The sequence below is a fragment of the Phaseolus vulgaris genome, chromosome 2, assembly GCF_000499845.2.
Source record: "Phaseolus vulgaris cultivar G19833 chromosome 2, P. vulgaris v2.0, whole genome shotgun sequence".
NCBI classification, from domain to species: Eukaryota; Viridiplantae; Streptophyta; class Magnoliopsida; order Fabales; family Fabaceae; genus Phaseolus; species Phaseolus vulgaris.
The window spans coordinates 12,113,609-12,137,810 of record NC_023758.2 but is presented as its reverse complement, the minus strand read 5'-3'; the positions used below and the strand labels follow the sequence as shown (position 1 = coordinate 12,137,810).

The following is a 24,202-nucleotide window of genomic DNA, read 5'->3' as shown; positions in this document are numbered from 1 at the left end:
GTCACGAGTTCTCATTAAAATCAGTTTCCTCCCTTAAAACTTAATCCAATTTGGTAAAAAAAAAATGTCCAAATGAATAATAAATATTTTAAATTAGCCCATTTTCATACTTTATCCTTCAAATTGCTTGAGGGGCAGTTGAACCTTTTATCTTCTTTTTTTTAACAAACTCATTATCCCCATTTTAATAAATAATTTGATGTCGTGAACTGCTACAGTCTAAAATAAGTAACATGTCATTTGTGAGTCAGCACTCTAAGAACACACTTGATGTAAAGATTATAAAAAAACTATTGAAGAATGGTGCGAAACATGAGTTGAAGTCGTTAGTTTTTAAGGTGTTGTTTTGCTTCTTCTTCTTCTTTTATATATTTCGTAGATGCTTATTGGGTGCTATTTTACTCAGTCTTTTAATCAAAGCAATGTATTAGGTAGAGACTTAAAACACTTGTATTCCTTTAACCTAAATCAATCCAACTCACGCACACCCAATGGGATTCACAATTCCAGCCAAAAATATAAAAATTGTTTCATGTCGTAGTTCGCAAAACAAATAAATATTTTTTTGTATCAAATCAAATAAATAAACATATGAGTATTATGTTGATTTAAGTGTAATTCAGTTAGGTTTCATTAAACGTGTTTTATATGCAATTTATAGATAAAAACATTATTCAAAGATAAAAATTTATGAAAAATGATTAATGAAGCTTTTTCTTAAAGAAATTAAACCATTAGTATGTATTCATGATAACTAAGAAGATTAATATATATTCAACGGATAAGAAGTTGAAATCCAATGTAAATTAGATTTGTCACATTAAATAAGAATGAACAAAATATTAGAGAAAAAATCGTAATTCTATTATATTAAAAATGGAGATATGATTTTTTATGAGTTTGCATAATTATTGGTAACAATTTTTTTTTCGAATATATCGACCCAGCATGATATTCCTTAATAGAGAATTGAAAAGGCAATTTAAAAAAAAAATAGAACAAACATAAGATAATATAACATAGACAAGTCAATAATTGAGCCTAGAAAAGGAATCGATGGTTGAAGTGAGATGGAAATAATTAAAAAGTGAGACTATGCAGGTTAGTGACATCTCCTATTCTCCAATAATTAAAATCACCACAAACAAATAATAAAATAGTGATTAGAACTTATCTCATTTTGTTATGTTTGAGTGAATGTTGAAACTGAGCTCTCTACCTCCTATTGGTTGCTCCAAAAATGAAGCTTTTAAGGAGAAAAGAAAACCCACTTTTCTTTTGGATTCAGCAGTTTTCAAAGGAAGAGAAAAATTCTTCCTGCACTTCCATAAGTTTATCCCTGTATTGGATACTTCCAAAAATATTAAAATTATCTTTTAATATTTTTTATTTAACTTTTTTATAATTCTGGAATGTTGAATCTAGAGACTTTCAAAAATTAAAATTTGTGATTTTTTATATTTTAAAATTCGTATTATATTTTGAATTGTATAATTTTATTTTTTATTATACAATTTAAAATATAAATTTTTATTTCAAATTATATAATCCAAAATAAATAATTTAATATTTTTGAAAGTATAAGGGTGCGTGAAGAGATAATGGGGTGCACAAAGAGGGAGAATCAGCCTTACATGTTACAACCCGAAGTCCACAACCCAATTAACTTGCAGAAATTCAACCCATAGATATAAGACATTTTTATTATAATTTTTTCACATACTTTGATAATTATTTAAACTTCTTCCATATTTTTTAACAAATTTAAATTATTATATATATTTAAATTTTCATTTGATGTTTCCCCCCCCCCCCCCCAAATTCAAACCTTTATATTAATACTTTAAGTATTCGCAAATGGAATTTAATTAATTTCCTTTTTGTCGTAAATTCTTGACTACTTATATTTTAAAATCAATGTTTTGTTTTCCGTTTGTTATTTTCTTTGTAAAATTTAAATTAATTATAATTTTCTATTTACTTTGACTAATAAGTCTGAAGGATTTGTTCTACTTTAACATAATATAATTAAAATCTAGTATATCTGATTATTAAATGATGTAGTATTATTTTGACAATCATGTAAATTTTTTAACAACTTATGATAAAAAAGAATGTTTATATTACCTTCAAAAGAGCAGAGTAGCATGACATCACAGCATCTAAAAATCTATCCCAGTTCCTCGTCTTCCTCATCTTGAAAAAATCCACGTCATCCATTGATAACAAACTTTGATGGAAGCGGGAACTGCTCTCACTCTCACTCTCACTCCTCGATTGCACACTCGCGTTCCCTTCAACACTGCCAATTCAAATATCTTATTTCAACCGCGCTTCACTCTTTCTTCTCATTCTCCTTCTCCTTTATCTTCTTCCTTTTCCGCTTTCAGTTACAGAGGCCCCACACCAAAACGCGATTTCCTCGCCGATTGGGTTTCTCGAAACGACGACGTTGTCCGCACCCTCCCAATCTATGTCGGCTCCGCCTCCCTCTTCGCCGTCCTCATCAACCGCGCCCTCTCCGGCATCGCCCCCGTCGCCAACGCCGGCAGGTACCTCTCTTCTTTATATTCTTAGATTATTAATTAGAACTCCTGGATTGAGGCTTGTTATTATTAGGCCTTATTTGTTTGTTGTTTTCAAAATCAGTTTGCTTGTAATGAGTGATTGCATTTGCAGTTCGCAGTCCAGAGCTGACCTATTGACTTTGGGATTGGCCGTTACCAATATTTTGACTGGCCTCGTTTGGCTTTCAATAAGACCTAAGTCTATAACCGTGGTGAGCTTCATTCTCCTCTTTCCATCCATTTTTTCATTCCGAACGTGTTTTAGTTGACTGGATTTTTTGTCTAGGTAAATCCTCGAGGAGTTGAATGCAAGAGATTTTGCACTACACTTCCTGAAGTTGCGCTTAATGAGTTGCTTTGGTAGGTGCATTCGAGTTGCTTAATTAGGTCATGTAATTTTATTTTTTTTAATTCATAAGAATCCAACACATATATCCCGAGGTTTTCTATAAGTCTACACAACTCATACACTGTTTAACCAACGGAGTTACACCCTCTTAGTACTAAGTGAATGTAATGCATTCCCTCCCGCACTCTGAATCGGGACCGTTAGGATTAGACAGTTCAAATATGAAATGTGTGTTTTAAGTCCGGTTTACTGAGGTAGCATATTAGCAGTGCAATTTTTATCCAATGGTTCCAATTGGTTAACTTTGTGAATGTGTAAAATAGTACTGCAGGGAATCCGGATCCTTGGCTTAGGTTTGATCAGGTGCTGTTAGTAAAATAGATTTTAATACATTGTGACATTTTTTTTAATTTAATGGAAGAAAACATCATGCCCTGTGATCAGTGATAACGGAAGGTTCTGCTTTAAATAGTTTTACTTCCTGTATATTGATAGTATCTTTAATTATCCGTTCTCAGGGTGTGGGAATCTCTGTCAGATGCCACTTGTTGTCGTTCGCTTGTTGTTGTTTATGAGAGCAGTTGTGTACTCCAAATAGGTTTTGCTGCCGATTCTTCTCCTGGGGATGGTGAGGCTGTAAGTGTGGATGTCAATAAATTGATGCAAGGATCAGTATACCAGGGAGTTATGAAATCTGGTGCTCGTAAGTTTCGAACTATATGTGTTATCTATCACAATTGTTGCTTTACTCAAATACAGTACTTTTCTTGAAGTGAAGATGTACCCTGGTATTTATTGAAACTTGATTTTTTTTGCGCATGTTCAGAGAGTTACTTGGCAAATCTATCTCTTTATCCTGGGAAATCTGAGCTGCCATTTCTACCTTTAAACACTCAGGTATTGTGTTTCTATGTATTAAACTTGTCCAGTTAACTAATGCGACGTGTCTATGTTATTCAATATTACTGTGTGCTCTAACTGGTTGCCCTGGTCTGTCTTTCAAAAATCATGTTGATGCACAAGCCTTTGTTTAGAAAGAGCGAAACATGGGGTGTGTTAGTATAATGGGGATAAGTTAGAGAATCCTTACTGTATGTCCAATTAATCCTTGGAGTCGATAGCTTGAATAACTTTTAACAGTTCTTGGCAACTGGTGTACTCGAGTTTTTGGAGCAAGATCTCTGAATAGAAGCTGCACATTTTAATCTGAATATAGTGCTTTTGATTTCAACATATAACAGTTGGCAAAATCAGTATATTTAGTCCTTTAATTTAATTTTTTTTCTTCAGGTTGTTCCTTTAACTTTCTTTTTTTTTTACTTCGGTCATCTATCTTTCAGATGTCTAACAAATTGGTCCTTTTCCATTAGTTTTATTTAACTCCGTTAATGACATTTCATATAGCAAATCGTTGAAAATAATGGTCTTCCAATCTTTATGGTGAACCAAACTACCAAAGGCATTGCTCTACTTTATTTCCAAAAATAATGACGTATTTTGGCTTTATTTCTGACTTTGTTATTTATTTCTTATTTTTGTGTCCACATAATGTACAGTAGAAAACAAAGCGCTCAGGATTCTTATTATGTTTGTGTGAATTTGTGGCCAAAAACTCATCACATGCGTAGTAGACATTGTCTCCTTGTTTAGGTTTAAGTAATTTCATTAATGTTGACTACCACTTTGGAACCAACTCCTAAGCATATACGTATACTTCCTGCAATATTATTCAGTCAAAATTGATAAAATGGTATATGCAAAAAAGGCCATTATAGTTTATTGGCTGCATAAAATTGTAAAAACACATATAAGGTACCAGTGTATGAAGCACGGACATCGGACACAACGGGTACACTAACACTGCGACACCTATAATTCCAAAATATAGGATAGGGCAATATATATATATATATATATATATATATATATACGCACATTGAACATTATAATAAATTATTTAAATTGACCATCAAGATTATATTCAAAATCATCTACTAAAAAGATAGTCAAATATAACAATTCATCTAAAAATAAATTTAAAGAGAGAAGGGGAAACACAATATGAATGTGAAGTAGACGGTTTGTTTGTTTAAAGGAGAAATAGGAACTTACATAATAAGTTTCTTACTTTCCAACTTCTTAAGAAAACCATTGTGTCTGTCCTCGTGAACATTGTGTTACATCATGTCTGACGAGTGTAAGAGCCACAAAAATATGTTTTTTAAATTCAACCGTTTAGTGAAGTGCATGACACATATCGTACACATGTTAGATACGGAGACACAACATTGAAGAGCCATGTCCAAACTTCATAAGTACCAATTATAACTTGTAAGAGAAGAATCCAAACATGCTATGCAAGGAATTAGTTCAGACAAATCCACTACACATGCGTTTACCACACAAACAGAGAACAATAATAGAGAAACTTGCAAAGTTAGTAGGTAGAAGGTAAACGTAATAGGAAGAACAAGAAAGAATTACACACAGAAATAACATTGTTCAATTGTAATGTTAATGACAAAATTTATTATACTCAAAGATTACAACTAGTAGTTTCTCTCATAGCAAACTCTGTCAAACACAACTCAAACATTAAACCCAACTAATGATACAAAGGTCCTATTTCTGTAAGACTAGATAATCTACTGAGACTACTCACCACATATGATAGAAGCTGCATAGCAAAGACTGCACATTCTAGTGTAGTTAGACGGTCTAGGAAGCTTTTAAACAAGATTTTACTTGAGTCAGTCTTCACATGCTACAGTACCAATGTTCACACATATTTGCATCAAAATTAAAGTTTTACAGTAGCGAAAAATGAACATGATGAGAATGAAAATTTGAGAAAGGATGCTGAAGAGTTAATTATCTCTCAGCTGATTCGTGTGTGTATGAGCTCTTACATTAGAGATACAAAGGGAAGATATAAAATACCTAAATGTAGGTGACAGATAGGTACCACATAAAACAGTTTTGTAGCTTCCTAGAGTTGGACAAAAAACATGTTAACCTATTCTTACAAGTTAAACTATTCTAGCAAATATAACTATAACTTACTCTGTAAAAAAAACAAGTTCTTTGTGGCTAAATCATTAAATCAAACAATTTATCCAATTTGCACTATACAAATGGCATTAGCATAGAAAAAAATGTTTTGGACCAGGTATATCGAGGTTAAAACATTAAATATAGTCTCTGATTTTTTTGTATTAATGGAAAAGGGTGAAATGGAATGACATAATATTCTGTTCTGTTTGGTGATATAGCAGCAGGAATCAACTTAATCTTTTGTAATTTCCTTACAATTCTGTTCTATTTGTAAACCAAGAATAGAATCGGAGATTTCAAAAAGCGAGCTGAGAAAATATAAAAGAGAGAAATTCGAAGAGTGCCTTTACACAATGAACTGAATGGAAAATTGAGAAAAGGTGAGAATTTTACTTCTAAGGTTTCCCTTTTTAAAACAGAGTAATGTTGGTTCTCCAATACTAATAATTTTGAATGAATCTTCTACTCCCCTCTCATACCCCATTAAACTTTATCAATTCTAATAACTTCTACTAAGATCCCAAGGAGAAATAAAAGTATTGGATCGAGCTTGAATAATAAGTTAAGAGACACTCAATCCAAAGACTTGTCCACCCTTTGGAGGTTGCAACCTCTATAGCCAGAATCACACTCATCACCTTATGACACCAAGATATTAAAAGAAACAACCCATAATGGACGTATGATGATGTCTAAAAATACCCCTACAACCAGATATACTAGGAGAACCTTTAGTCGCCCCATCTGTATTGCATTTAAACCAATGAGAAGTAGGAGGAAACCAAAAAACAAGAACATAAGACACCACCTGCCTAGGATGTATGTCTACTCCAAAACTTTTTAAGAATAATGAGCTCTTGCACTTGGACTTCATACAACGAGTACAAATTAAAATTGCTTTGACATCATTTACTAATTGACTTATTCAAACTAACTTAAAACTGCTTTGACATCATCCATGGCACGTGCCCAACAATACTCGATGAAATACATGCTTCAACATCTCCCAAATAGACAAATATTCACGTCGGTTCTCCACTACTTGTGTCTTCAATGTATTTTATCTCAATTCAAAAGCAACATATGCATATGCATTGCACCAATGTGAAGAGGAACAATTAAGATTGGTGATTTTAACTTATGATGAAGCATTACATGATGATGCTGAAACAATGATTATTGAAGTTCATGAAGATGATAATGAGAAGGCTTTTCCCAACTATCAGTCTTCAGGGCTGTAGAACGGCCTATACAAGTCAACCCTCTATATAGGGCCTCCAATTATTGAGGCCTTTTAGGTTTTAAAAGTTCACAAATTTACTCCAGTCTTTTATTTTTTTTATTTTTTTTGTCTTCCAATTATGTTAACTTGACATTATTGTTTTCCTAAAAAATTAGGACGGATGGACTTAATTTTCGTGATTAGAATAGAGTTTCCAAAGAGTCATGTATTTAGGATACATGTGTGATAAAAACTCATACCGGTAGATGTTAGGAGCAGTAATATATCCCTAGATACAGAAAATAACTCATTGCATTCATTGTTCTATATTAGAATTAGAAACTGCCTTGATATGTTATCCATAGAATACAACTGATGCAAGCTATGTATTTGGGTATATATGATATTAAGGTGTAACTAGGGGAGAGGGTATTCCTATATGCAGTTTGTAGACAAAGGATACCCTTGTAAGAGACTTTTATCTGTGTATGGTATAATCTGTGTCCTTTTTATGTTTAGCATATATTTGATTGCTTTATCCATAGGTGTTCTAGTAGTATACTTTTTTCGCAGCCCAAATTCTGACTGACATACATGTGAAAGATCATATTATGTTTATGTATCTAAGTTCATATCAGTTTAAGGTGAAATATATGATCCCCTTTCCTCAAACCTTGATAAGCCTTGCCCTGTTTTTCCATGGGGGAGACTGAATCTCTTGGGGCTACACCACTGACCTCCTTTGTGATCAATGACTTTTTGATGATTTCAAAAATATCTACTATCTAATTACAAAAGTTGCTCGTACGATTATTATTATTTTGTTAGGCAGTAATTTTACAGCCACTTGGTGATAAAGGGATTGCAATTATTGGTGGTGACACGATACGAGGTTACACTGCTTCTGATCAGGTACATTTCAACCATTTTTTATGTGATGCCCAAATTTATCGAAATCATTGGATCCTACGGCATGTGAAAAATAGGTTGGTATCCTCTGTTTCCCGAAACATAATTTCAACCCTATTTAAGATGTCAAAATTCAGTCCAGACATGACACCAGACAGTAGTACAAGTACATTTGTAGGTCCTGCATATTGTTTCCTATTCTTTAAACTCAGTGAGATGCACGTATGTAGGTTAGTGGCATAATATTCAAATGATTACAGGCATGGATCACTTATATTGGAGAGAAGCTGGATTCTACCCTTGCAAAATATGTGAAACATCATCCTCTGACATCTCAAGATTAAGTTTCAGAGATTTGCGAGGTGGCCTCTCGTGCATGTTTTTACTCAATTTTAATGGAAATAAATCCTCCATTTTTTGCCGAGTTTATAGGATAAGAGGCTCATATTGATCACATGTATATGTTATCCATTTTTCAAGGGAGTGCTCAAAGATTATTAGTCAGACTAATTCAAAGTTGTTAATTTTATGTATACAAACGCATTTCTGAGATTTTCATTTGTACCCCCCGCCCCCACCTCGAGAGGAAAAAAAGCATCCCAATTTATGGATGTTACTTAGGATTAGAGCCACAGTCTCCCAAGTCCTTCCTGCAGATATATAATTAATTCTGTTGTGCCTTTCCTACAATTAAGTACAAGACCTTTTCTATTTTGTTAGCTGATTTTCTATTTATAGCTTACAGTGGGAGAGAATAAAAAATTTAATATTGAGTTACAGTTTATCACTACTGAAACTTCTGTTGGGACAAGTTTGAATGGTTACGACTGACGGCTAGTAAAATAGAGGGCAAAAATTATTGCAATGAAGCTTGATGTACAATAAAGGGGGCCCCACATTTTCATAGAGGAAAGTGAAATTCATCAAAAGGGCGCGAAGGGAGCAAATCCAATGTACTGTACAGGCATTCTAAATTTAATACATCTTCACTTACCACGAATATAACAGTCTTACTAGATGTTATATACTTCACATATATACTTAACTAGAAAAAATGATAGAGAATTCATTCACATTGCTGCAAATATACATCTGTATGCGTCTGTTTCTAATCTATAAAATCATTTAAAAAATAAGAAAAACAAAATTTCTGCAACAGAAAAGCTCCCCCTCCCCTAAAAAACAATGAATAGAATGAATGCTTGACAATTGTGATAGTCGTGCTTTACATGGGTACCAGCTACCAATATGTTAGCACCCTCATTGGTATCGATTATAAAGAAGACCTTTCCCAGGGCATCAACCCTGTTGCAGGATCAGCAAAATTAGACAGAAGGAAGTCCTTCAGACCAGTATCCCAGACCTCACAAAACTGAAGCCGCCAGTTAGGTGGTTCAATGGCTTCTGTTCCTAGTCCTGGTGCTCTATCCTTTGATCCTTTGTTCTGGTCCTCCTGCCAGTCCACCACATAGGTAGCAACCCTTCTGAAAAACTTGGCTTTGAAAGTTTCCCATACCTGGTACTTGTAGTGGTTTACAATAGCAGTACCTTCAGGCATGTTGTGGTACCTAAACCCCTGCCTGAGCTGAAAATGGTGCACCACATTCAGAAGACTGATGTCAAGCAAATCCGGCCGCACAATGGATTTGTGCCGCTCAGGGCTCTGAAGCCTGCAAGTGTACCCTAGTGTAACCCCTTGTTTAGGGGGCGAGTGCAACCCAGAAGGCCCGAAGCTATGACAAGCTGTTCTTATCTCCGCAATGGATTTCGAAGATGAGAAATTGGCAACCACCGATCTCAGAGAATTCTCACCAGGAACACCTTCCCTCAGGTTTAGACGAAATTCACTGGGGAAGTAGAAGAACTCATCAACATCAAAGAACCCTACCCACTTGCATTCCTCTCTAGCTCTCAAGGCACAGTGGGAAAACCCTGCCTCCTGAGTCTTAATCCAAGGCCAGGACTTTCTACTAACATTAAATCCTTGAAGATCAAGTTCCTGAACAACCTTTTCAATATCATCATCACTGTTGTTATCATAGATAAACCAACGCTCCACTCCAAGCCAAGCATGGTACATAACCCACTCTCTGAGCGCAGAAGCTTGGTTCCACACCATAGTACACGCACACAACTCATACTTCCCTCTCTTCCTCTTCTGAACTATACTACTGCCAGGTGTACTGACTCTAGCCACAGAAGGCACAAGGGCACGAACCGGGTGCCTCACATTGCCACCCAAATAACTCACTGTGACCCGAATCCCTCGAGCTTTATCCGGGTTGTTCTTTATGCTCTGTGGCAACATACACCTCACAACTTCTTGAGCCACAGAAATCGCCCTGGTGGTAAGCAAAAATGCATTGTCCTGGTGAAAACCCTTTAGCCCGAAATGGCACCGAATCCTGGTCGGATCCGAGATCTTGTGGGGGCGGAGATTCAGCCCTTTCACGAACACCACAACGGTGTCTCCGTCAAGGATCGCCTCGTACGCCACCCTGTCCCAGGATTGAACCGTTTGGTTCAACAAAAAACCCAAATTCCGGCGACCCACCTCACCGCGCCGCCGCAATTCGACGGTTTGGGAGCCGGCGGCGGTGTAGTTCGTCTGGGGAAATGGGCACCTAACGATGGATCGAGATTCATCATAGCAGTCCGTAGAGAGGACCGGTCGAACCTGAAGTTGAAGGGGTGGAGCGGGAGAGGAAGCGTTGGCGTTGGGGTGGAGCGTATAGTAGACGCACTCTAGTTGGTGTTGTTGGTGTTGAGGGGTGGTGAGGATGAGGAGATGGTGGTCGGGGAAGATTATACGGTGTTGGAGGGTGTAGGAGGGTGCGGTGGGATGAAGAGGGTCAAGAATGGAGTTGCTTGAGGAAGAGTAGAGGAGAGATAAAGTGGAGGCTGTGAGAGAGGGTCTGAAGGTGGAGGGAGTGAAAAAGAAGATACGATGGTGGGAGGACAAGAAGAGGAGGAAGATTAAGAAGGAGAAGCAAAGAAAAAGTGATCTTGATGAGATGTGAAGGTGTCTTCCCACCGCGCGCTTCCTCTTCCGCCTTTGTTCTGGCTCCATCTTTTTTCTTTCTCCGTTTTTTGGCTTGAATGGGTGGGTGAAACAAGTATAAGAAGACGACGAATAAAGTGGTAGGCGTTGTTTGAATACGAAGAAAGGAGAGAAACGCGTTTGGGGAGGATGGATTTAGAAACTGGCAGCAGGGAAGGAGAGAAGAGCGGAAAAGAAAAGAAAGGAAAAGAAAAGAAAGAACCAAGAAGGTGTTCTCTCTCTCTCTCTGGAATGTGATAATGTAAATAGAGGAAGTTAAAGGTGCAAAGATACTGGAGTGGTGAGATTCTGAGCGCGGTCTGAGGTGAGAATGAGAATAAATTGGATTGCATTGCATTGCACGATTTTTAGGTGTGTTTAGTAGTGCTGTATTTTACTATAATTAATTACGCACATTATAGCGCCTGAAGCCAATGCTGCACTTTCCGCTTTTACTTTTTGCTTCCTTCTTAACACACATAAGATCAATATTAGTATTATTACAATTCCATGAATAGTTTTTTTTTTTTATTTACCACTTTTTAAATCATTACTTTCTAACTTCTTATATTTATTCATATTCTCTTTCCAACATTTCTTCATTTTTTTATATAAGATATTATTTATTATTTTACTTTTTCTTTACTCATAAGACATTATTTTATTATTTTAATTTTTATATAAGATAGAAAAAAATTAGTCATTAACTAAATAAAAAATGGGCAATGATAGAAAATAAGTTTATTATTATTATCATTATGTATACTTAAAAGATATTTTTTATTATTTTAAATATTCTTTTGTATTATATTGTGTAATTTATTTTATTTTAAATGTTTTATATCTATTTAAAAATACATTATTTTAAAATTATTTATATTGGATGGAGTATAAGATTAATAATAAACACTATATAAAAAAATATATTCAAATAAATTTGTTTATAAAATTAAAATAATTAAAAATTAAAATGTATATGAAACTCTAACTTTATTATTTACATTTATAAATTATTTTAACTAATAGTTCTACCAAATACGTAAATGGCTCCAATTAGTAAAACATTTTTTATGTTCTTTTAATAATATTTTTAATTAGAAATTATAAAAATCATAAGAAAAGAGTATGTTATTTGGGTAAAATAGTGTCTTATAAAAAAGTATTGGTATATTTCAGTATAATAAAAAAAGTAATTTTTAATTTTTAATTTTATTATATTTGTTTGAATTTTATAAATATTGAGATAATTGAGCAATGTCTGTTTATTAAAAAAATTAACATTACTTTATACATTTAAATTTTTTAGTGGCTTTCCTTTAAGCTTAATTAAATATTAACATTAATTTTCTTTTTAATTAAAATTTATAATAATAACTAAAAAACTAATGGTATATTCATTTATCTTATGAAATTAGTTTAAACAAAAATAACAAAATTGAAAATTGTATTCTAAAATATATTTTTATTTATTATACATAGAAATTAACCACCGTTATATTTTTATAAAATAAAATATGCGTTAAGTTTAATAAAACTGCATTCAACAATTTTCCTTTTCAATTTATGTACAATTTTTCTTTAATTTATTTTAAATAACGAAATTTTGGGTGTATAAATTGATTTTGTTTCAAAACTTCCATAGAATCATATTTATAAAATGGTCAGAGTATATAAAAAAATAATCGAATCTACTTTCCCTTATCTGGAAAAGTAAAATGTTTTACTAAAATTTGCTTTATAGGTGCTTCCAAGATTGAATATAATTTTATAGAAAAATATTAAAATAAATAAACCAATAAATGAAAACACATAAATAGATTGAAAAAATAATTTTGATATCTAAAATTATCGTATGATATATTTTATTTTCAAAATAAATATAATGATAATTTTAACGGTTTTAATAATGGTTTAATTCATTAAATGAGTTTTTTAAATAATGAGATATTCATTGTAACTGAAGGCGGTAGATAAAATTTCGTTAGTGAATGTGATAAAAAAAAAAGGTTTTTATTGAGAAAATAAATAAATCATAATAAATGAAAGAATTTTCTTACGATGTTCAAAGAATTTACTAAATTACTTTAACTTGAATTTCACGTCGTTTTTAAAATAGAATTAGATTTATTGATTTATATATATATATATATGTATATATATATATAAAATATATATAAATATATATATATATATATTAATTAGTATTACTAAAATAATATATTTATTAAACTAGTTTAATTATCCTTTTATTTTTTAAATTATTTCTTTGTAAGTTTAGTATTCAAGATAATATTAAAATAAAAGTTAAATATTTTTTTCCTTCAGTATATGAAAATGATTAGAATGATTTCATTTAAAAATGGTTGATGATTTTTTCAAAAATTATTAGTTTTTTTTCAAAATCTATCAATTTCAATTATTTTTATGTTACAAGCACCGTCTAAAGTTTAAAAAAAAAAATCAATTTCGTAATACAATACATAAACCAAAAAACATATTTAATTCTTAAAATAATAAATACATATTTAACCCTTAAAATAATAAATATATACTTCGCACTTGTTCATTTATTCTCAATTCTTTAACAGGGGTAGAAAAGAACAAACACCTCTCCAAACAATTTTTTTATTCTTAAAAGGTATACTTTTATTTTAAAATAAAGTTAAGACTTTTTAATATTTATTTGTTAAAAATATTAAGTGTTTATTGTTAAAAATGTTTTTAGCTTAAAAGTTAGGCCTTCTAAGTAAATACAATAATAATATATCAAGGTTTAAATTACAGAGTATGGAAGTGAACCTAAATTTAAAGACGTTAATCTATCTATATATGTTATTTTCTTTTACCTATTTAGTGAAGTTTTAAAATATATATATATGTTAATTAAAATAAATCAGACACATGTCCTATAAAATATAAAATAATTTACTATTTTTTTTCTTTTATTTATCGATATTTTTTTTTTTAGACACACCTTCTATTACTCTAGTTTGTTTATACTTACAATAAATATTTTAAAAAAGTAATAATTATTAAAATATCATTTAAAAAAATACTTTTTCGAGAAGCAGAAAATGTATTCATTAAAATGTGATTATTTTTAAACAAGAATATTAGATATACAAAATAGAAAGGTGTTATCCTCGACACAATTTATGGCTTGTAGGGTGTTATCTAATGCGATTGTCACTAAGGACAATCTCTTTAGACGTGATATTTGTCTGGTGTGTGATCGATGTCCCTTATGTGGTGTGGAAGAAGAGACGGTAAGTCATCTCTTTTTTTTAGTGTAGGATCTCTTAGAGAATTTTGGGGATTGTGCTTGAGTGGTTGGGGATTTCTTTGGTATTGCATTGTGACGCACAAATGCACTTTAAGATGTTTAAACCTATAAGTTTGAAACATGTTATTGTTAGGTGTTGGGGGGATTTGGGTAGGTATTATAGGTGAAATTTGGAATCATAGGAATAGGGTTGTTTTTAAGAATGGGCGAGTTGATCTAGTTGAGGTTTTTATTGTGGTACAAAGTAATACTTGGTCTTGGGTTACGATAATGAAAGATTTGCTGATTTATTTTACTCGGACTGATGTTTGAAACCTCTATGTTGTATGAGATATTTGAGAGATTGATGTTTGGTGATTCATGTTTAACATTTTGTTCATGTTTGGAAGTTATGGTGTGTTTTGTGCATATTTTCTTAACTTTTGTTCCTTCCTGGCAAGGTTGATTTGATGATTTTGGCCTTGGGTTATGGTAAATGAAAGATTCACTGATTTATCTTACTTGGATTGGTGTTGAAACCTTTATGTTGTATGGGATTTGAGAGATTGATGTTTGGTGATTCATGCTTAACGATTTGTCCAGATTTGGAAGTCATGATGTGTTTTGTGCATGTTTTTTTGGCTTTTGTATCCTCCTCGTAGGATCGGTTTGATGATTTTGGCACTTGGATGTTTGGCATTTGTTGGAAAAGATATTGTTTAGTTGTTGGACTGTTGTGTCTTGTTTTGAGAATGTGATTCATTTGAAGGGTTGATGTAATTGTATTTTGTTTTGCTCTTGTATCTTGATCTAGTATGTTAATATGGCTGAGGTGTTGTAATGTTTGTTAGATGCCCAGCTGGTTGGGTGCTAAGAAGCTTGATTTGGGATTTTTATATAAGAGTTGGGACACATTGTCTCATTTTATTTTATTTATTCTTTGTTGATAAAAAAATATAAAAAAAATAAAAATCTAGTTTTTATTAATTAGTTAGGTACATTTTATAAAAATTAACCAAAGAATTAGGTACAAACAAAAGAATTCGTTATCTTCTTTCAACCAAATGTTATGTATTAATACAAATTCAGAGACTTTTCTTCCAAACATGAACATATTAATATAAAATTTTAAAATGTTTTTTACTTTAATTGTTGTTTAACAAACACTACAATAAAATTATTAAATAGAAACTAATTTTAGAGACAAAAAATAATTAGTTTCTATTGTGACTAAATTAGATATCATTTTAAAGACTAAAAAAATTATTGATTTCTAAATTAGTTTCTATTATTGATAAATAGTTTCTAAATTAGTATCTAATTAGTTACCAAAAATTTTGCTACCAAATTTAGAATCTAAATAATTGGTATACATATCAAATATCAATTTTACACCCTTAATAAACTTCAAACATCATTTATCAACACATAATTAATCATTTGCATCTAATCTACTTTATTTTCAATGAAAAACCAATTACACACCGATCTATATTTTTCATAATCTCAAAATGATGTAAATGGTGAAAATGTTATTTTAATTTTCAAACAAAGGCAGGAAGGTTTAGGAAAAGACTTTATAATCAAATGGATGCCTTCATCCAGCGAGAAAGACCCTAACCCTACCAACCAAGTTAAAATTAGAAAGAAAAAATAACTTCCTTGAATCTAATTAACTCGTAACATGAGTAAAATCTAATTCGACAAGAGAAACTATTTAATAAAAAAAATCAAACTTTAAGATCTAAAAAAAAAAACTTAAAATTAAAGTAAAAGGAATCTAAAGAAACTAAATCACTTCAAAAAAAATATCAAAACACAAATTGAAAATGACATTGTTTCTGATATCAAAATTCTCATCTATTAAAATTGAGAAAATATTAATTATTTAATTTTATAATAAAACATTATAAAATAAAATAAACTTATTCAATTTTGAGAATCTAATCAAAATAGAAGTATTCTTTATTGTACTATTATTTAGAGGATAAGATTAATGAAAAACGTAAGATTGTAAGTAAGGAGAGAAGGAGATAAAAATTGAGAGAAAAGTGAAAGATATAATCACAAACCTTATACCATGGCTTATTCTATTTATTTGTAATATATATATATATATATATATATATATATATATATATATATATATATATTCTACACAAGAGTTACATTATTGTTATATTCATCTCGGTAATGACAATGATAGGTCGTTACGACTAATAAATTATTGTATAAACTAAATATTAAAAAACAATAATAAAAGATAAAATGATTGACCAAGTTTAAAAAGATAATAATAGTTCTTTGGCACAAGCCACTTGTACAAAGTAAATAAAAAGATATTATTTTAAACATTCTCTGATGTGGAATCATTAATATTAAACTATTATTTTTAAAACATGTAAAGTTTAGTTTAATTTTTAAAAACTGGTTTATATTAGTTTTGACACGAGTCAAGTGTTGTTGAAGATTTTATATTTATTATTAGAGAATGTAAACTTTATTTTATGAGTTATGAATTGATTTTATAAAATTAAATTAAATTAAAAATTAATATAATATTAAAGTTATTTAAAGTTTATTAATATAATTTGATTTTAATTTAATTTAAATTTAAATTAAATTCTTATTTTGTATAATATTTTTAATATATAATCTTAAAATATATAGCAGATACAAATTTCAATAAAATACATCCTATAGGAGTACTTTATGTAAGAAAATAACTTAAGTTTTAATAAATATCAATTGCCAACCTCATCATATTAGTGCTATATGTCTTTTTCTGTTACGCGTTATATTCCTTGTATGTGAAACACATTATACCCAAATAAACATTAATATCGTTTTTATCTGCCAATAAAATTTAAATATACATTTTTTCTTACACTTTTATGAAAATTCAATTGCACTTTTAGTCATTTATATTTCTTGTTCAAACACTGTAATGCATTATGCAATGTCTAATAAAAAATTATATGTGATCTGATAAATTAAGTATATATAGATTTTATTTTAATAATATATTATAAATAAATTTTAAACCTAATTTATTTTTTACAAAATAAAATTTACACATATTTATATATTATAAAATATTCTTGATGTGAAATTTCTATTAACTTCTAATAAGATTATCATGAATATTTGTAGCAAATTATATAAAAAAAATGTAAAGGCAAAGAATAATTTTATTCTTCTAAGACTTGTAATTTAAGGAAAGAGATTCCATTAAAAAATTGCATACCTGTTTTGTGGATTTTGATACAATAAATGCGTTGGCTTACGAGTAATCCATGGGAGATTCAAAGTCATCTTTGAAAATGGAAATTGCCAACTGGTTTTGTTAGTTTTCTTTTCTACTACGTAATCTTTATGACTTTTATTTTAAATTTTGCTTAATATTTAAAAGTCACACATGATATTTTTATAAAAATATAACTCAAGATGAACACTGATTTAAATAAAATGCAGAGAAACATTACAAAATGTTTTATCAGTGGAACTTCAACAAATAAATTTGACATCACAATTAAAAAAATCTTAAAATTTTAAAATATTTTTTTTAAGACTAAAATCTTTTTTAGATCTTAAGATATAACTTTTTCTGTTTTAAATATTCAATATAAACATTTAATAAATTAATTTCTTTTATTTATGTTAATTGTGTTAGTTTTATTACTTTCGCATCTATTAACGTATTATATTTGTTATAAAATTCAAAGTGTTCAACATTGATATATTCAAAAAAAAAAATGTTATGTGTTAATATATACTTAAAAAATCATTAAATATAAACTAATTTTTAAATAAAATTAATTAATTGTCGTAGTGATTAAATTAAACATTTTAAAAATTAAAATAAAAAATTAGTTTTTAAATTAATTTTTATTATTGTTAAATAGGTTTTAAATAATGTTTTAACTACCAATTATTTAAATTCTAAATTAGAAAAACTTTGGTAACTAATTAAATATTAATTTAGAAACTATTTAACAATAATATAAATTAAAAAAAAATTAATCTTTAAAATAATCTTTAATTTAGTTAATATAATAATTTTTTATTTTTTATTAAAATTAATTTTATTTCATAATTTTCTGTATGATGATATATATTTTTTAGACTATATATTACCCACCTTATTATTTTAATCCAATATAAAATTTCTATACCAATTTAATAGAGCATTTAGAATTTTATGGTTCAGAAAATGGGCAACTTGTTCTATCGAATACCCAAAAATAGGTGGCTTATGTCGTTTCCAGCCAAATTATTACATGGTGGCACCAATATTTATATAATACCTTTATATTCTCTTTTTCTTTCTTCCTCCACCACCTTTAAACATTTTCGTCTTCATAAGGTTTGTTTTTTGCAATAAATTTATTTTAAATATTTTTTACAAAAAAAAAATATCTATCAAAATAAATCTGTTGATAATTCACTGAAACATCAGTGTGGAAGAAGAGTTCTAAAAATATATTTTTATATTTTTAGATATTGACTACATAGTTTGTTTCTATATGCTCAATAATATCAGATAATCTAAGAGTTATATAAAAGATAATTTAAATATACTTTTTTTAAAATTTTCAAAAAAATAATAATTAAAAAGCTATATAATAAAGCTTCAAAGTTTAAAGTAGACAGTACTTTAAATATAATATTTGAGTCTAGTAATATTATTTTGATAAACTTAAGATTAAAAAATCATTAAATTTAATTTAAATATCACTTTTTTTGAAAAATTAAATTCGCAACATAAATAACATCAGAAAATCTTAAATGAGTTTTTGTCTATCATAATACTATTAAGGGTTAAGAATTCAGCTCTCCAAAAATCAAATTTGAACTATTTTTCTAACATCAATACTAAATTTATGCACTAAAAAATTAAATTCTTAACCAGAATAATAAATAAATTTATTTTAGTAAATAATGTGGATACATATTTATCTCTGGAATTTTCTTCAACAGTGTAAAAAAAAAAGATCTCATAGCAAAAGTGAAAGGACATAATTTGCTTGGTACATTGTCCAAGAATCACCGATTGAGAGAAGAGTGATATGAGAGAAGAGTGATGAATGGATAAAAAAGCTTTGCAAAATTCTTTGCCTTCTTCTCAAGTAATGCCAATGCTTTGCCTCTAAGATGAGAGAATCTCATTTTTTTGCTGCTGTAAATTTTGGAACACCAAATAGTTGGACATTAGTTATAATGTCTGTATTCCCTCACTTTTAACTTCATCTACATATATATCTTTTTTTGGTAAATTCAACTTTTTACTTTCTCTTCCAACTTCCATTTTTGCTTATTTTCAGTCATGCTTCTTCACATGAAAGTGATGGTGTCCAACGTGATTCTTTTTTCTTTTCACATTGAGTTTCTGAATTTTATTTTACTTTTTCGCTTTATCTACATGAAAACTATTTAGGTTTTTTCATTGAATGTTATGTTCTAACATTTTAAATGTAAATACAATATATTTTTAAGAAAAAATCTAATAAAATGTCTATGATCTTTTTTATACTCTTTTTAAAATGTCTATTAAAACTCAAGCTCATTATCTACAATTTTTTTTTATCAGCAATGAGTAAATTAATTAAAGGGGATACTTCAGGGGTATCCCAACCCATATACATATCTTTCATTTATGGTTGGAACAAAACAACCTTAAAGTGAGAAAACCATACCCAAAAAATACCCAATCAAGATAAATCCTGCTCTCGGGGAGGATCCACTCGGGAAAACCCCATCTCATTGCTCTTATAAGGCTAACAGACATCTTTATCGAACCAGCACAAACCCGGCGATGTGTCTACCTCGGTAATTTTCAGTACCTGATCTTCCGTTCTTCGAATACGACAATGATACACAACTTCACCGACCACTTCATGGATATGATCACGATATGTACATATGATCACGATATGTAAGAACTTCCTTATCTACTTCACACCACCTAATACCTAATATTTTAGTTTATGTGACTTAAATCATTAGTGAAACTAGATGATAATTGTTTCAACATGGGTGTTAACAAACCAAACAATGATTCGTACATCCTAAATGTATGACCTCAATTTTGTATAAATTTCATCATCCTCAGTAGCCATATTCATACGAAACATATAATATAAAATATTTCACAAAATTAATTGAATATACAAACTAATATTCACTTTATATATAAAGCATTTGTACATAATCCAATTCATTGGAAAGACATAAAGAAAATGAAAGAAAATAGTTTTTTTAAGCTTGAGCGAAAATTGTTTCGCTTGAACAAAAACACGATTGATAGGGTTAATTTTCAATGTTATTTTTTTTAACTCCAAGCAAAATAATAATGTTATTTTTCGCTTGAGAATTTTTCTCACTTGAGCGAAAACGGGACTGATAGCAAGTTTGAGTGCAATGTTATTTTCGCTTCAGCAAAAATATTAGAAAATCAATCTCAATAGCATAATCAAATACCTTTTCAAAGATCTTTTAAAAAACATTTCAATAATACAACTTCTAAATAGTTCAAGATGATTAATCCAAATTATGATTTGTTCAAACATTATCCTTCAATCACTTCAATAATCAATCAAACTCATATATTCATCAAACCAAAATCAAAACTCAATCTAACATGCATAATTCAATTAATAGATTATCTTCATATTAGATTCTATATAAAAAAAAACATAAGTAGTTTCCCTTAGTTAAAAGGCTTATCTTCAAAGAAATTTCCAAAGCCAAACAATAAGATTATTCCATGATCTAGGGACGTAGAGTAAGGTATCCAAACTTATTAGCATTTCAGTATATAATAATATAATTTAAAAGAATCATTTTTTTAACCGATTCCACAAGATTGATGATAAAATTATAAAAAAAAGAACAAAAAACAATATCTTTAGAGTTATTATGAACTTACTCTGTTTAAAAATCTGATCGAATATGAATATTTTTGTCTCGGGTTACTCAACTACTGTAAGATGCGATTATACTCTAAAATAAATAAAATATGAAGAGAAAAAATAAAAATAAAATAATATAAGAGAGAGAAATGTGTATTTCGAGAATGTTACATTTTAATATTTTTATACAAGACTTTATTATATAATTCATTAGAATTGAAAATATAATTTAGTTGAGAACAATAAATCTTTTCTAAATTTTAAAAATTTTAAAAATTACTAATATTCTTTTCTCACTAATATTTTCATTTCATCATGCTTCAAACCTTTGAGTGTGTTAATGCCCTGCCATCATTATGGCATGAAAAAATAATGATTTTTAATACTTTTTGTCCAAATTGGTCCAAATCCCTTTCCCTTTGTTAACAAACAAGAAATATAGTAATTGAAATAATTGGATGTATGTCTGCTTATCTCATCTTATCTTGTAGAAACATGGAATGTCCAGATAAATGAGTTGTGCTGCAATAGATTCTATCATTAATTAGTATTAATAGCATAATTATGAGCAATAAAAAATGGTTATTTTAGTTAATTACTTATTCAAACTTCTTCTTTTGAATAGGGAAATTATATATATAAAAAAAATGGGGAATGTGATGCATGTTGCAGCCATGTGCTATGCCTGTATTTATTGTTTAATTTTATATAAAGATGTATTATATATATAATATTGTGTAGTGCCTCCCTTGGTACATATATACCTTTCTGTCACCAAGAAACCTTTGTCACGTAACTTCAAATTTAAAATGCCTAGAGGTTAATGCAATTAGAGAATTCTAAATAAATTTCTAAATATTGAACAACAATACCAAAACTATATATGTAATTTTTTCCATATATATCACTTTTTAAAAAATATCATTAACTAACTTCTAAATTTAACTATATGTATGGTCGACACGTATATAAGCTCTCAAGAGTTTAAGAATATTTTTCTTCATATGAGAAAATAATAGATATTAAAACAAAATATTTAAAGAACCTTTTTTACAAATTAATTTGATTGTAAGGATAAATATCATTCAAATAATTTAATTACGCTTACCTTATTACTAAAATGCTGGCATGACAGTAGTTTTAGGGGTAGAGGCAACAAGGAACATTTTTTATATTATTTTTCAAAAGCAAAACGAGAGATATAAAATATGCATCGTAGAAAGGAGGTTAGTCTTTAACAACATATGATATTTAAAATTTAAATGATACACTACAAATAATTAAATAGAAATTATTTTTTTAAAAAAATAATTAGTTATTATATTGATTAAATTTATGATTATTTTAGAAATTAAAAAAATTATAAATTAGTTTATATTATTGTTAAATAGTTTTAAATTTGTATATAATTAGGGATCAAAGTTTTTGTTACCAATTTTAGAATATAAATAATTGGTAGTTAAAACATTGATAGTTAATTAGATACCAATTTAAAAACTATTTAACAATAATAAAAATTAAAAAAAAATAATAACTAATTATTTTTATCTTTAAAATTAGTTTCTATTTGATAATTTTGGTAGTATTCAACAGTTAAAAGTTCTAATTAACGAGGATAAATATCTTGAGTATGTTTGAAAAGTTTAAAAATTAAAATTAAATTATGTATAAGTCTTAAAAAAATTAGAGAAATTATATGAATTCTTTTTACATAAACTAAATGAAAAAAATGTTTATTATTTTTTTTCTTTAAAAATATTTATAAAATTGTTTTTGACCGAAATACTTTGATGATTGTGGTGAAAGAGAAGGAAGAAAGTGGAAGCAATGCGTTTGGTTGCAGCAAATATTGAGAGTGATCCACTTTAATTCAACTTTTGCTTTTGTTTTGTTGAGTTAGATAGCCTTTCCTTTTTACTTTTTTGGTTTCAGCAACCAAATATTTTGAGTGTTTGAAAAGGAGATAGCTGCATGCCATAGTTTGTAACTAACAAAAAGAATTATTCTTAATTTTCATAGATATAATATTCATAATAAAAGAGAAAATAGTAAAAAGTGAATTTTAACTCAATTTTATAAGATTGCTAGATATTTATATACATTTATATAATAAAATTATATATTTATAAGTGATTTTGTAGCAATTAATTTGATAATGATAATTTTAAAAAACTTTTACTAATAATAATTTTAATATTATTTAAAAAATAAATTTTAAATCTAACTTAATCTTAAAAAATTATCTATAAATAAGATTTATATTTACTTTCTTTTATATATATATTATGAAATGTTATTATATTTGATAAAAAAAAATCAATAAAATAAAAATTATTTGTGTGTATTCACTAAAAGGGTGTATAAGGAAGATGACAAATATCAATTCCAAAGAGTCATAATCAAAGAGAGAATGAAGACAAGTATAACAGTAATAAGAATATGAACAATTACCTTAAAAACGAAATTGATAAACGTGTTTGGCTTTTTATTTGGCATAGCAACTAATATTATATTTGGTGGAAGATTGATGGGTCCACTGTGGGGTAAAATTAAATTATAAGTATAAAATACATTTTCTATAAATAAATATATACTGTTTTAAGAATAAAGTGTAGGAGTGTTATTACTTATATATCTTTTGAAGGAATAACACATAATTAAAAATATTCTTAATAACTATTTTTAAATTGATATTATACCATTTTTCCTTGTGGAAGATTGACAAAATGATAATAAATTGTTTTCTTATAACGTCTCATAGTTGTAGATTACTAATGTTTGTGCATGATTATCTCCAAAGATATGATAACAAATCTTTCTAAAAATATCAGTAAAAATTGGGAGCTGAAAATGATTTGAAAAACAAATTGTTATATTGAAAGAAATAT

At 28.9% G+C, this 24,202-nt stretch overlaps 2 protein-coding genes across 3 annotated transcripts; one reads left to right on the top strand and one right to left on the bottom strand.

Moving 5' to 3' along the window:
- The first annotated feature begins 2,151 nt into the window (after window positions 1-2,151).
- LOC137810694 (protein COFACTOR ASSEMBLY OF COMPLEX C SUBUNIT B CCB4, chloroplastic) lies at window positions 2,152-8,820 on the top strand. Of its 2 annotated transcripts, XM_068612094.1 has the most exons (7): window positions 2,152-2,552; window positions 2,680-2,779; window positions 2,854-2,927; window positions 3,435-3,619; window positions 3,743-3,813; window positions 8,021-8,104; window positions 8,362-8,820. In XM_068612094.1, the coding sequence occupies exons 1-7, from the start codon at window positions 2,236-2,238 to the stop codon at window positions 8,443-8,445; spliced, it is 915 nt and encodes a 304-aa protein (XP_068468195.1). In that variant the 5' UTR covers window positions 2,152-2,235; the 3' UTR covers window positions 8,446-8,820. The 2 variants fall into 2 exon arrangements, with proteins under 2 accessions (XP_068468195.1, XP_068468194.1); XM_068612093.1 differs by having other exon boundaries at window positions 8,021-8,555.
- Window positions 8,821-9,142: 322 nt separating this feature from the next.
- On the bottom strand, window positions 9,143-11,526 carry LOC137810693 (glycosyltransferase family 92 protein RCOM_0530710). The gene has a single exon (XM_068612092.1). It carries the CDS (start codon window positions 11,169-11,171, stop codon window positions 9,375-9,377), a length of 1,797 nt encoding a protein of 598 aa, XP_068468193.1. The 5' UTR covers window positions 11,172-11,526; the 3' UTR covers window positions 9,143-9,374.
- Between the last annotated feature and the right edge of the window lie 12,676 nt (window positions 11,527-24,202).